The sequence below is a fragment of the Colletotrichum graminicola genome (assembly GCF_000149035.1).
Source record: "Colletotrichum graminicola M1.001 genomic scaffold supercont1.16, whole genome shotgun sequence".
Classification (NCBI taxonomy): Eukaryota; Fungi; Ascomycota; class Sordariomycetes; order Glomerellales; family Glomerellaceae; genus Colletotrichum; species Colletotrichum graminicola.
Genome location: NW_007361020.1, coordinates 496,019 through 506,972, shown reverse-complemented (window position 1 = coordinate 506,972; position 10,954 = coordinate 496,019). Strand labels below are relative to the sequence as shown.

Sequence of the window (10,954 nt, the reverse complement as noted above, 5' to 3'; positions counted from 1 at the left end):
CGGTTCTCCTCCGGCCCCTAAACCCTTCAAGATTCCCCAACGCCGTGCCAACGCAAACAATGCAAGTGTATAGAAGAATCGATGCATGTCCCGGTTCGCCCATTGCAGCAGCCCCATTGCAGAACCACGTCAAATATCAGATCCCCCGAGACCAGTCAGCGCCCACTAGGCCTTCGGACGCTCCGCGGAAACCGTCGGCTTTCCCTCGACGTGGATTCTCTTGGCGTCACCGCGATCATCGTGGGCTTCGGGTTCCCTCTTGCGGTCTCTGGACCTGCTATCTTTGGCTGAAGCGGCTGCGCGCCGCGCTTCTTTCTCCTTGCGCTCGTTCTCGCGTCGTAGCGCCTTGGACTCGAACTCGTGCCAGTCGCCATCCAAGTCGGCAAGCCTGTGCAAAAAATTAGCCAACATTCTCATAAAAGGGTTTTGGAAGAGACAACTCACTCTACAGCCTGTCGCGGGGGAGGGTCCTCGGTGGTGAAGTAGTCATCCGCCAGAACCTCTGCAGCCGATGGCCTCTTTGTGGGGTCATAGCGGAACATGGCGGCCAAGAGCCTATAAGCTGCAGCTGGGATCTTGTCCTGGTATTTGGAGGCGAAGGTGCTTGCACGTCGGTACCCAGGACGCAACAGCTCGAACCACGGCATGTCGACGAGCCCCGGCCATTCCGCCTTGTTCGGGGTGCCCATCACCGCATAAATCTTATCCAGTTGGTTGATCTCGCTACCATCACCCGGAAAGATGGCATGGCGGGTGAATATCTCAACCATGACGCATGCAGCACTCCAGACATCGCAAGCAGGTCCGTACTGGGTCTCACCAAGTAGCAGCTCCGGCGAACGATACCAAATCGTGATGACTCGGTTGGTGTAGTCCAGCTGATGCCTCTTGGCATAGAAGCGCGCCAGGCCAAAATCTGCCAACTTGAGAATACCATCGCTACTGACCAGGATGTTAGCGGCTTTGATGTCTCGGTGGAGAACGCCCCGCTTATGCAGGTAGTCGAGGCCGTCGAAGAGCTGCATTGCCATGTGTTTTCTCTGGGCCGCATCCAAGGTGAATGACGGGTGGTTCAGAATGCCCGTCAGGTCGTGAGACAAGTATTCGAAAACCATGAAGCAGTCGTTCCTCTCGACCATGACCTCTTGGAGCTGGACGATGTTGGTATGTCGAAGCGACTGGAGCAACTTGATCTCTCGAACAGCCGTAACGGGAAATCCATCCCTCTCTCCTTCCATGCGGATGCGCTTCAAAGCTACTAAGCCCTTCGTATAAACGTGCAAGGCCTTAAAGACCTTGCCATACGTGCCAGAGCCTACAACCGACTCATTTCCAGGTTTGCGAAAATATACCGAGTCGGACTTGATCAGGTCGGCGGGCAGCTTGGGTCCTGGTTTTAAGCGCTTCATGATCTTCTTGATCTTTCGTGTTCTGGGAGCAGGCGGCTGCCGCGGGCCTGGAGGGGGTTGGCGCGGCTCCTGGCGAGCTCTGGCGGAAGCGGGCTCGGTGGGAGCACCCCGAGGAATGTCTCTGTCAGCTTCTCTATCCCTCTCTCGAGCTTTGACCCTTGCTCTCTCTCGCTCCCGATCACGATCGCGGTCGCGATCACGTTCACGGTCCCTCTCTCGCTCCCGTTCCCGTTCCCGTTCCCGTTCCCGTTCCCGATCGCGATCACGGTCACGATCTCCATCCTTGGAGTCACGCTGTTGGGAAGCGTCACGCTTCGCAGGGACGGCGTTAAACTTTTGTGAGATCTCAGGCTTAGGCGCCGTCGGAGTGGGCTTTGCAGATGCCTTAAACGCAAAGCTGAACTTCGAAGACGACGATGTAGACTGAGCAGCCGGACCGGACGGAGGAATCCTGTTTGAATGGGGAGCATTGCTCTCACTGGCCTTATCGGAGGGTGTTGTGTCCTCAACTTGTAGGTCTTTGGACGGGCGAAAAGGGTTCTCGCCCACGTCTACATTATCGCCAACATCTGATTTGTTGCTCTGAGCGGGGGTGGTCGATTGCTGAGACTTCACATCCTCCGGGTGTCGCGAGCCGGCATTGGAAGTGTTGGAAGTCCACTGGGCAGCACTTTTGAAGCTGTTGCCTCTGTAGCCACCTCGGCCTTGGCCGAACTGGTTTCCTCGGAATGCAGAGCCACCACGGTAGTTGCCGCGAAAGCTCCCTTGAGAATATTGTTGCATTGGGCCAGTGGGGGCGGATGGTGGTGGTGAGTATGAGGCGTTTGGCGTGTAGGCACCTGACGGACCCGTCGGAGGACCGTAATTAGGTTGTGGATACTGAGGGGGGTATTGGCTTGATGATGGTTAGCAAGTGCGTGATGATGAAATGATGGAGCGATGAGCGACATACTGTGTTGGGGAGAATTGCTGGGAACCCCAATTTCCCCGACCAGCACCGTACGGCGACTGGTTCGGGGACGCGTTGTATGAGTTTGGAGTCGGTTGCGGGGATTGAGAGAATTGTCGAGGGTCACTATACTGCTGGCTGTGAGGAAGTCCAGGTGGTATCTGAGAGGCAAAGCTGCCTCGATGATTTCCTCTGCCACTCATACCGACCTCTACGCTATTGGCGCCGGATGAAGGTTGTGACTTTGAAGGGACTCGGGTTTCGTCGTCTTGTGGAACCCGTTTCCCCGATCCCCTACTGAGGGACCGGGAAGAGGCACGGGATCTAGGCGGTTTTTGACGCGGCCGGTCTCTGGAGCTGCGACGTGGTGATGCTAGACGACGATCACCTCGGACGGATGCTGAGGATTTTCTAACGGGGGATCTCTGTCGATGAGGAAGTGGAGATCGACCTCGCCTTCGACCAGGGGATGGCTCGCGACGGTGAGTAGGGGAATAATCACGGCGGTCTCGTCTCCTGTCTCTATCAGGTGAGCGAGACCTGCTTCGGTGACTTCGACGAGCCCTCTCCTTGGGTTTCGAGCGGTATTCGCGGCGATCGGGGGTGAGTGTTCTCCGGGGCGGGTGAGGGGAACCTCGAGAACTTCGTCCCGTGTCTCCAAGGGGTGCTGGATCTTTATGGTCACGACGCGGGCTGGCGTCCCGTCTATCCTTCTTCCCGTCGGCGCCACCCCTGTCGCGACTTCGGCTTCTCACTTGTTTCGAGGACGGTGATGTAGGACCGTCGCCTCGAGTCGGTCCTCTACTGTGGTCTCGCTGGTGCTTAGCTCGAGATTCGTGCCTCGAGTCGCCAGCGCCCCTGCCACGAGATCGATCTCGAGAATCTTCCCTGTACTTTTCGCGACGGACAGGCGATGGTGATGCTCGACGGGTTCGGTCTCTGCTACGGTCGCGTGGTCTGTGGTGGGTTCGACCAGAAGGCTGTGACTTATCGGGGAGAGGGTCGCGCGGTTTGCTATCTAGCAGTCTATCGGCTTCCCGAGGTCGGCGGTGGGGAGGCGACGGAGATCTGCGTGAGCGTGTCACTTCTCGACCAGCTCTGCCTCGGTCTCTGCGCTCATCGCCTGGTCTGCGGTCGTCTCTCATGGCGACATGTCGAGGGCGTTTGTAATGGTAGGACTCCATCGCTACAGCCGATCCGATTTGAGTTTTTAGGTGCAAGCACGTTGCCAGCCGAGGTTTTGCCGATAACGCGACGACTCAGACTAGGTGGTAAGCGTGATATGCAGTTGTCGAGGCGTCGAAAGTGGTGTCGGGCAACCCAGGCAAAACCAGTCCGCGACAACGAAAAAATAAAACAAAAATGTATCCAGGGAAGTTGTCAGCGCAAGGCTCGCTCTTGAGGGTAGAGCAGGCCAAAGAACGAACAGTTCCGTTGGGTTGTCGTGAGTTTTCGAGGAATCAGCGGTAGGCGTGTTGTACATAGTGGCCGGTGCGGCACGCCAAACCACCAAAACCGTCGGTTCAGCTAGGCCGTCAGGTTGAGGCTCCCCTTCCTCCCGGCAAAGTGGTGCACTTGCAGAACCATACCAACATGTCGTCCTGTGCCTCTTTCCCAGAGGTCGGCTGTCCTCTGCTGTAGCCGTGCCTCGGACAATCTGAAGTCAGATCCTTTCCAAGCCAGGAGTCGCAGCATTAGGCTGCAACAGCCTGGCAAACTATCTGTCCTTCTCTCTGCCATTGCTCATGCAGCGGGGCATAAGACCAGTGCAACAAGGTCACTATGTACGATTTACGTGCCGGCACCCGCCGATTCCATCTCGATGTCGACCAAAACCACGCTTGACGCACCATGTTGAACAAAAAACCCAAGTCTTGGATTGGGCATCTGGGCTCATGCTGTACAGTATATGCCCAAAAATACAGACCGGTTGAAATGTTCAACATCAGCAGTACACCCAAACCTCAATGGCGGTACCGAGTGAAAGGTCGAGGCCTCAGTAACAAGCCACGGCCCACGCCCGGAAACGGAGATGCCGCATGAAAATGGTCATGCTGATGGTTTTGTCCATGTATCTCGGGTGGCTTCTTCATCACAGCGAGCGCACTTGCTCGACAAGGAGCACCGTGGCCAATCAGGATGTCGGCGTAGATACCCCGTGGAAGCCTTTCTCCGGGAGCTCTTTGAGCAGAGCAGGCAAAAAACCCAGCACCATAAGTATCGGTAAGGCTCGATTCAACATGTTCTGCCGGTATGGTTTTCCCAATCATCCCTTGGTTTGATTGTGTAGTCGAAAAGCATCTGAAATGGCTAAGATGTAGCCTGTCGTCGATGACTCAACACCGGTATCGTTTCGAATGGGCGTTTGCTATGGGCGGCAGCGGGGACCTCCATCATCGTTGGCAACGTGGCTTCGCGCAGGGAGCAGGAGGGCGGCAGCAATGCAGAAAAAGCTCGCCATCTTCAAAGATAGCGGGAAAACGCTCCATCCATCCTGACCATCTGCCGCAGCGAGAGAACGCCCTTTGCGAGCACCAGACCCCGCTGCATCCGCACATGAAATCCTAGAGCAACCCGGTGGTGCGTATCCCCTCCTTTGCCCCAACGGCCGCCGAGAATGGATTCAAATCATTTTTCGCATGTTACTGTGACCCGATTTGCACGGTCGCGCGCCGTTACAATATTGTTGAGGTCGGTTAGTTGTTGGTGATTCATGTTGCATGTGGTTGATAGACCGTCGTGGGTCGAAAGGGAAAACCTTGACCGAAAAGAGCGCGTGTGATCACGTGACGGCTGATCTTCGGCTTTGACAGACATCGGTTTGGCCTGTCGTCATGGTGCGCTGAAGCTGCACCACGCAGTGAACTAAGGACTGATCTGACGAGACTCGGCCCCCAGAAGTTGTCATTGCGTGGCATATAGTTTGTAGGATCACAGTGTTTCGCTATTTGGCCAAGTATTATCTATCTCATCCGCCAATCAGATTGAGGGTATCATAAAGTTCACCTCCGACCTAAGGCTGCTTGCTAGCCGCGGCGCGTCTTCCATACACAGTCAACAACGAAAAGGCATAGCCGGAGTGTCTGCAGGCGAGGCCTCCATCTTGCCTTTTTCAACCCTTTCCCCGGGTAAAATTCTAGAATTTGATAGGATGGTCGACTAACAGGGCAGCCTAGACCGACCCGGAAGGTTTTCTGTCCTAGGTTGGGCCGCAAGATTTGGCTTGAAATTCCAGTCGCCTGGTCATTTCCTGACTGCGGCTCAACGGTGGCCACGGAATGTGGCCCGGGTGGGTTCCGGGAGACGGGGCCATCGAATAATCATGGGAACTATGGTAGTTGAAGCCAAGGAGCGTTGCCAATGACAACCAGGAACGCCGAAGTAACCACTGTGTGTCTTCAGTAGTCAATCAGCTCTCTTGCTTCACGGGGAGGACAAATTGGGGAAGTGATGCGGTCTCGCCCAGGTAGAGGGTAAGTGAAGCTCTGTTTTGACTTTTCGTTGTCCCACCAACCTTGGTCAATATTCTGTCGACATATAAAAGACTTTGAGTCGTACAACATCGCTTGGTCCAATGAGACAACAACAAAAAGTAACGATGCCCAAAGATGGGGTCAACGAGGGATTGCCTGTGAGTAAGACAGGTCAATTGGCATGCATGCATGCCCTTAAGCGGTACATCTGGCTTCCCGCTTGCGCGCTCAGGGCAACAATGTAGTAAGGGACACGATGACCAGGAGGCCAAAAGGCTTTCATCCTTTAAGTGACGTGACACGCTTGGTGGAGACCTGACAGGCTAGGTGGGTAGGGCCTGCAGCAGACCGTTCGTTGGGTGAGGGTTTGTAAGCTTCAGGCTCAAAATTTCGGAAAACACCATGTGAGAAATCGGACCGACAGGCTGACCCCAGAAACCGAGACTGGGGAAGCTATGCAGAGCGACAAGAGTGGAGGGGGATGCGGAGACAGAGTCCATCGGGGTCGGGGTCGGTTTTTCTGTTGTTGTTGCTTCCGAACACCTAACCAAACCTAGGTCCAAGGATGTTCGTTCTGCTGACCTCGACTCATGCTCTCAGAAACTTGTTTGACATCAATGTCAAACTCACTGGGCGTGGTGGTACTGGCCCCAATCCGGTAAATAAATGGGTTGGAATTTCACTGACTGGTGTCCAGACAACAGGTGTCTGGAAAGGTCAGCATGCTCAGCGATGAACAGATCGTCGGCTGACGGGTGCACCCGGAAGCATTCGTAGACAACTTTTTGATGGCGAGCTTGCGAAAGCCTCGCTATGGCGGTCGCTGTCGTCGAATGCATCTGTCTCGGAGGGCAATGCATGTATGAAAGTAGAAATCCCACGGGAAAGTATGACATATTTCCAAGGCGGAGGATTGTTCACTCCAATACCTAGGTATTTGAGACATGCCAAACCAAGACGGCGTAGATTAATTTTCAAAGCCCAGGGAGCGTTATAGAAAGAACCGCCTAGAAAGCGGCGTCGGAATACGCTCTCGAGTCAATCCGAAGTAGAAAAGGGACGTCTGCAACTCAGACGAATTGCCTGCACTGATTGGGTGCTCCGGTGACAAGCGTTCCTCCTTTTCACTCTCCCCCCCCCGTCACTGCGAGGATAGGCGTCAAACGTGGCAGAATCTGAGAGTCTGGGGAGTGTCAACCCCGCAAACATTGTCGTCATTCTGACTAAGTGGGCTTGGAGAAAGCTCCCTAGAGGGCCCCGCTTCTATCAAAATTGCACAAGGCCTGGCGCTCCTTGGCCACCATTCTTGAGGTGCCTGGGAAAGTATCCCTCCCCCCCGGGGCATGTACGGCAAAGGTACCTATCCACCTAGCTACCCACCTCGGTTTGCTCTCGATTTTCGATCAAGGTCGCAATTCCGATACAGGAGGCAGAAACTGATACTTACCCCTCGGGCTTCTGCATAATGCTGCTTCTAGACACTACAGGGTTTGATCGAGACTGGGATGGAATTGTCTAGACCTCTTGTAGTAGCAACGGAACAATGCGCGTTCAAACTCGGGTTTCTTAGGATGCAGGAGAAGTAGCATTCGGAAAGGAAAGGCAGACAAGCGGCGAGTCCGTACGAGAAAGACCAAGCAGGGATGGTGGGCAAGAAAGAAAGAGAGAGAGAGAAAAAAATCAATTCGCAAAAACAGCGCGGAAATCGAGAATGCCCCCCAGGGTGAAATACCTAGGTAGCCTAGTGTATGGGAAAAGAATTTGTTGAGACTTCTCGCGGTCTGGACTTGCACCATCATCCTGGTATTGCACGACCGAAAACGCCCCAAACCGCACAGTGGATTCCCCGCTAGCGGTAGCTTCGGACACGTCCAGGGGCCCTGTGATATCCGCTGAGCTCCTCACCCGCACTTTCTCCAGTGTGAGCTTTACGAGGAGAGAGGTACATAGGTAGGTACCTTACCCGGCCGCCCACTTCTCTCCGTCTCTCTTTTGAGCGATTGAGTGTGGTAGCGTCAGAGGTACCTGAGCTCAAGGTACGGAAAAGTAGGTATGCACGTATGGTAGCTTTCCTGCTAGCGCGAACAGGAATTCTGGGCGGGACGGGGAGAGAGGCTGGATTTCAGACCTTTGCCCGCGCGGTCTCGCCGCTCGCCTCCCAGACTGACTGGTGGTCTGTTACCAGACCTGTGTAGCTAAAACCTACCTTCCCCGCAAACAACTTTCTCCTCGTTCGAGAGCTCTCTTCTCCTGTCTTCCCTTTTTGTTGTCGTCGTTCCCGTCTGTCTTGACCAAGACATCCCACGCTTCTATTGTTTTTAAATCAAAGCCTTGTCTATCCACAAGCCATCTCGAGGGCATCTCCAAGCTGCCACGTCCCTCACTCATATTTCCATCCGCGTCACCTTGGTTACCGGTGAGTGCCTGCCCACCTGTTGCACACCTGCGTCATCCCAGCTCCAATTGAGTCTCTGCTTGCTTCCCCGGCGCACGCTTCCTGACTTCCTTTTCTACCCTCAATTCGCCGCCCCGATAGATAGCTCCACTCGCGCTGCCCGTCTTCCTCAGCAACTGACATCGCCGCGATACAGCATCTTCAGACTCCCATTTTGCACCATGTCCGACTTCCCACAGGGCCAGCGGGACAACGCCGACCGTCCTGCCCGCGATGTGAAGAATCACTTGCTGTTCGAGATCGCAACCGAGGTTGCCCATCGAGGTAACTACGTCCCCTGCCACCTCCCCCGCCCCCTGGTTGTCATCTCCGCAGTGGGCTGACCCATTCTGTGCAGTCGGCGGTATCTACTCAGTCCTCAAGTCCAAAGCGCCTGTGACGACGGCCGAATATGGTGACCGCTACACCCTCATCGGCCCCCTGAACCACAATTCGGTAAGATTGGGACTACTTGGTGCGGCCTTGGCGGTTTACTAACCATACACAGGCCGCAGTCGAGGTTGAGGAGTTGGAGCCCACGAACCCCGAGCTTGCTGCCACGATTCAGTCGATGAGAGACCGTGGCATTGGTATCCTCTACGGCCGATGGCTCATCGACGGTGCCCCGCGAGTCTTGCTTTTCGACACCAAGACAGCCTACCACTACATGGATGAATGGAAGGCGGATCTGTGGAACGTCGCTAGCATTCCCTCGCCGCCCAACGACGACGAGACGAATGAGGCCGTCATTTTTGGATACGTCGTCGCGTGGTTCTTGGGAGAAGTAAGAAGAAGAACAATGAGACCGGCATTGGCCACCAAGCTGACATTTTGCAGTTTGTCTGTCACGAGAAGAAGAGGGCCGTCATTGCGCATTTCCACGAATGGCTTGCCGGCGTCGCTCTTCCCCTCACCAAAAAGCGTCGTATCGATGTGACGACCATCTTCACCACTCATGCAACCCTGTTGGGAAGATACCTCTGCGCAGGTTCTGTCGACTTCTACAATAACCTGCAGTGGTTCGATGTTGATGCCGAGGCCGGAAAGCGTGGCATCTACCACCGCTACTGCATCGAGCGCGCTGCCGCCCACTCTTGCGACGTCTTCACGACTGTTTCACACATCACCGCCTACGAGAGCGAACATCTGCTCAAGCGCAAGCCAGACGGTGTGCTCCCCAACGGGCTGAACGTCACCAAGTTTTCTGCCATGCACGAGTTCCAGAACCTGCACCAGCAGGCCAAGGAAAAGATACACGATTTCGTCCGCGGGCACTTCTACGGCCACTACGACTTTGACCCCGAGAACACTCTCTACTTCTTCACTGCCGGCCGCTATGAGTTCAGGAATAAGGGTGTCGACATGTTTATCGAGTCTCTGGCCCGATTGAACCATCGCCTCAAGTCTGCCGGCAGCAAGATCACCGTCGTCGCCTTCGTCATCATGCCGGCCCAGACCACGTCGCTGACAGTCGAGGCTCTCAAGGGCCAGGCCGTCATCAAGTCGCTACGGGACACTGTCGACGTCATCGAGAAGGGCATCGGACGTCGCATCTTTGAGCGCTCGCTCAAGTGGCACGATGGCGACCCGATGCCCGATGACAAGGAGCTCATCAGCGCCCAGGATCGCGTCCTCATCCGGAGACGGCTGTTCGCGATGAAGCGCCACGGCCTCCCCCCCATTGTCACCCACAACATGCTCAACGATAGCGAGGACCCTGTCCTCAACCAAATCAGGCGCGTCCAGCTCTTCAACCACCCCTCGGACCGCGTCAAGATCGTCTTCCACCCAGAGTTCCTGAACTCGGCCAACCCTGTCTTGCCTCTGGACTACGACGAGTTCGTGCGTGGTACGCATATGGGCATCTTCGCGTCGTATTACGAGCCATGGGGCTACACCCCTGCCGAGTGCACCGTCATGGGCGTCCCTAGCATTACAACCAACTTGTCCGGCTTCGGGTGTTACATGGAGGAGCTGATTGAGAATTCGAGCGACTACGGTATCTACATTGTCGACCGCAGGACCAAAGGGGTCGACGACTCGGTCAACCAGCTTACGACGCACATGTTTGACTTTTGCCAAAAGAGCCGCCGTCAACGCATCAACCAGCGCAACCGCACTGAGCGCCTCAGCGACCTGTTGGACTGGAAAAGGATGGGAATGGAGTACGTCAAGGCTCGCCAGCTGGCGCTAAGACGGGCCTACCCGGGCTCCTTCAGCGGCGAGGAGGAGGAGGAGGACTTCATCCCCGGCGTGGAGCAGAAGATCTCGCGACCCTTCTCGGTGCCCGGATCTCCGCGCGACCGCACTGGCATGATGACCCCCGGCGACTTTGCCAGCTTGCAAGAAGGGAGGGAGGGGCTGAACACGGAGGACTACGTCGCTTGGAAGTTGCCGTGAGTCGAAGAGGTCATTTTTTTGCGGTGTGACAAAAGCTAACGCGCGTCTGCAGTGAGGAGGAAGACCCCGATGAATACCCCTTCCCGCTTACCCTCCGCGCTAAGCGCCCCTCGGGCCCAGCGAGCCCTCTGGACGGAGTTCAGCTGAACGGCAACTAAGAGCGGTGGCCTACCGCCCGGAGCACACGATGGACAAACTGTTGTGGGCCAAGTGTGAATTCCAAGACAAGCGACAGCAGATGGTGGAACATGTACAAAATGCTATCGGATACTCGCTGGCTATTGCTCCC

General features: G+C 55.6%; 2 protein-coding genes across 2 annotated transcripts; one reads left to right on the top strand and one right to left on the bottom strand.

Moving 5' to 3' along the window:
* Nucleotides 1-165: 165 nt before the first annotated feature.
* On the bottom strand, nt 166-2,192 carry GLRG_04957 (uncharacterized protein; the record flags this gene model as incomplete). The annotated part of the gene is made up of 2 exons (XM_008095642.1): nt 166-388; nt 445-2,192. The coding sequence occupies 2 exons, from the start codon at nt 2,190-2,192 to the stop codon at nt 166-168; spliced, it is 1,971 nt and encodes a 656-aa protein (XP_008093833.1).
* Nucleotides 2,193-8,447: 6,255 nt separating this feature from the next.
* On the top strand, nt 8,448-10,823 carry GLRG_04956 (glycogen synthase; the record flags this gene model as incomplete). The annotated part of the gene is made up of 5 exons (XM_008095641.1): nt 8,448-8,550; nt 8,624-8,721; nt 8,774-9,049; nt 9,103-10,661; nt 10,718-10,823. 5 exons carry the CDS (start codon nt 8,448-8,450, stop codon nt 10,821-10,823), a joined length of 2,142 nt encoding a protein of 713 aa, XP_008093832.1.
* Between the last annotated feature and the right edge of the window lie 131 nt (nt 10,824-10,954).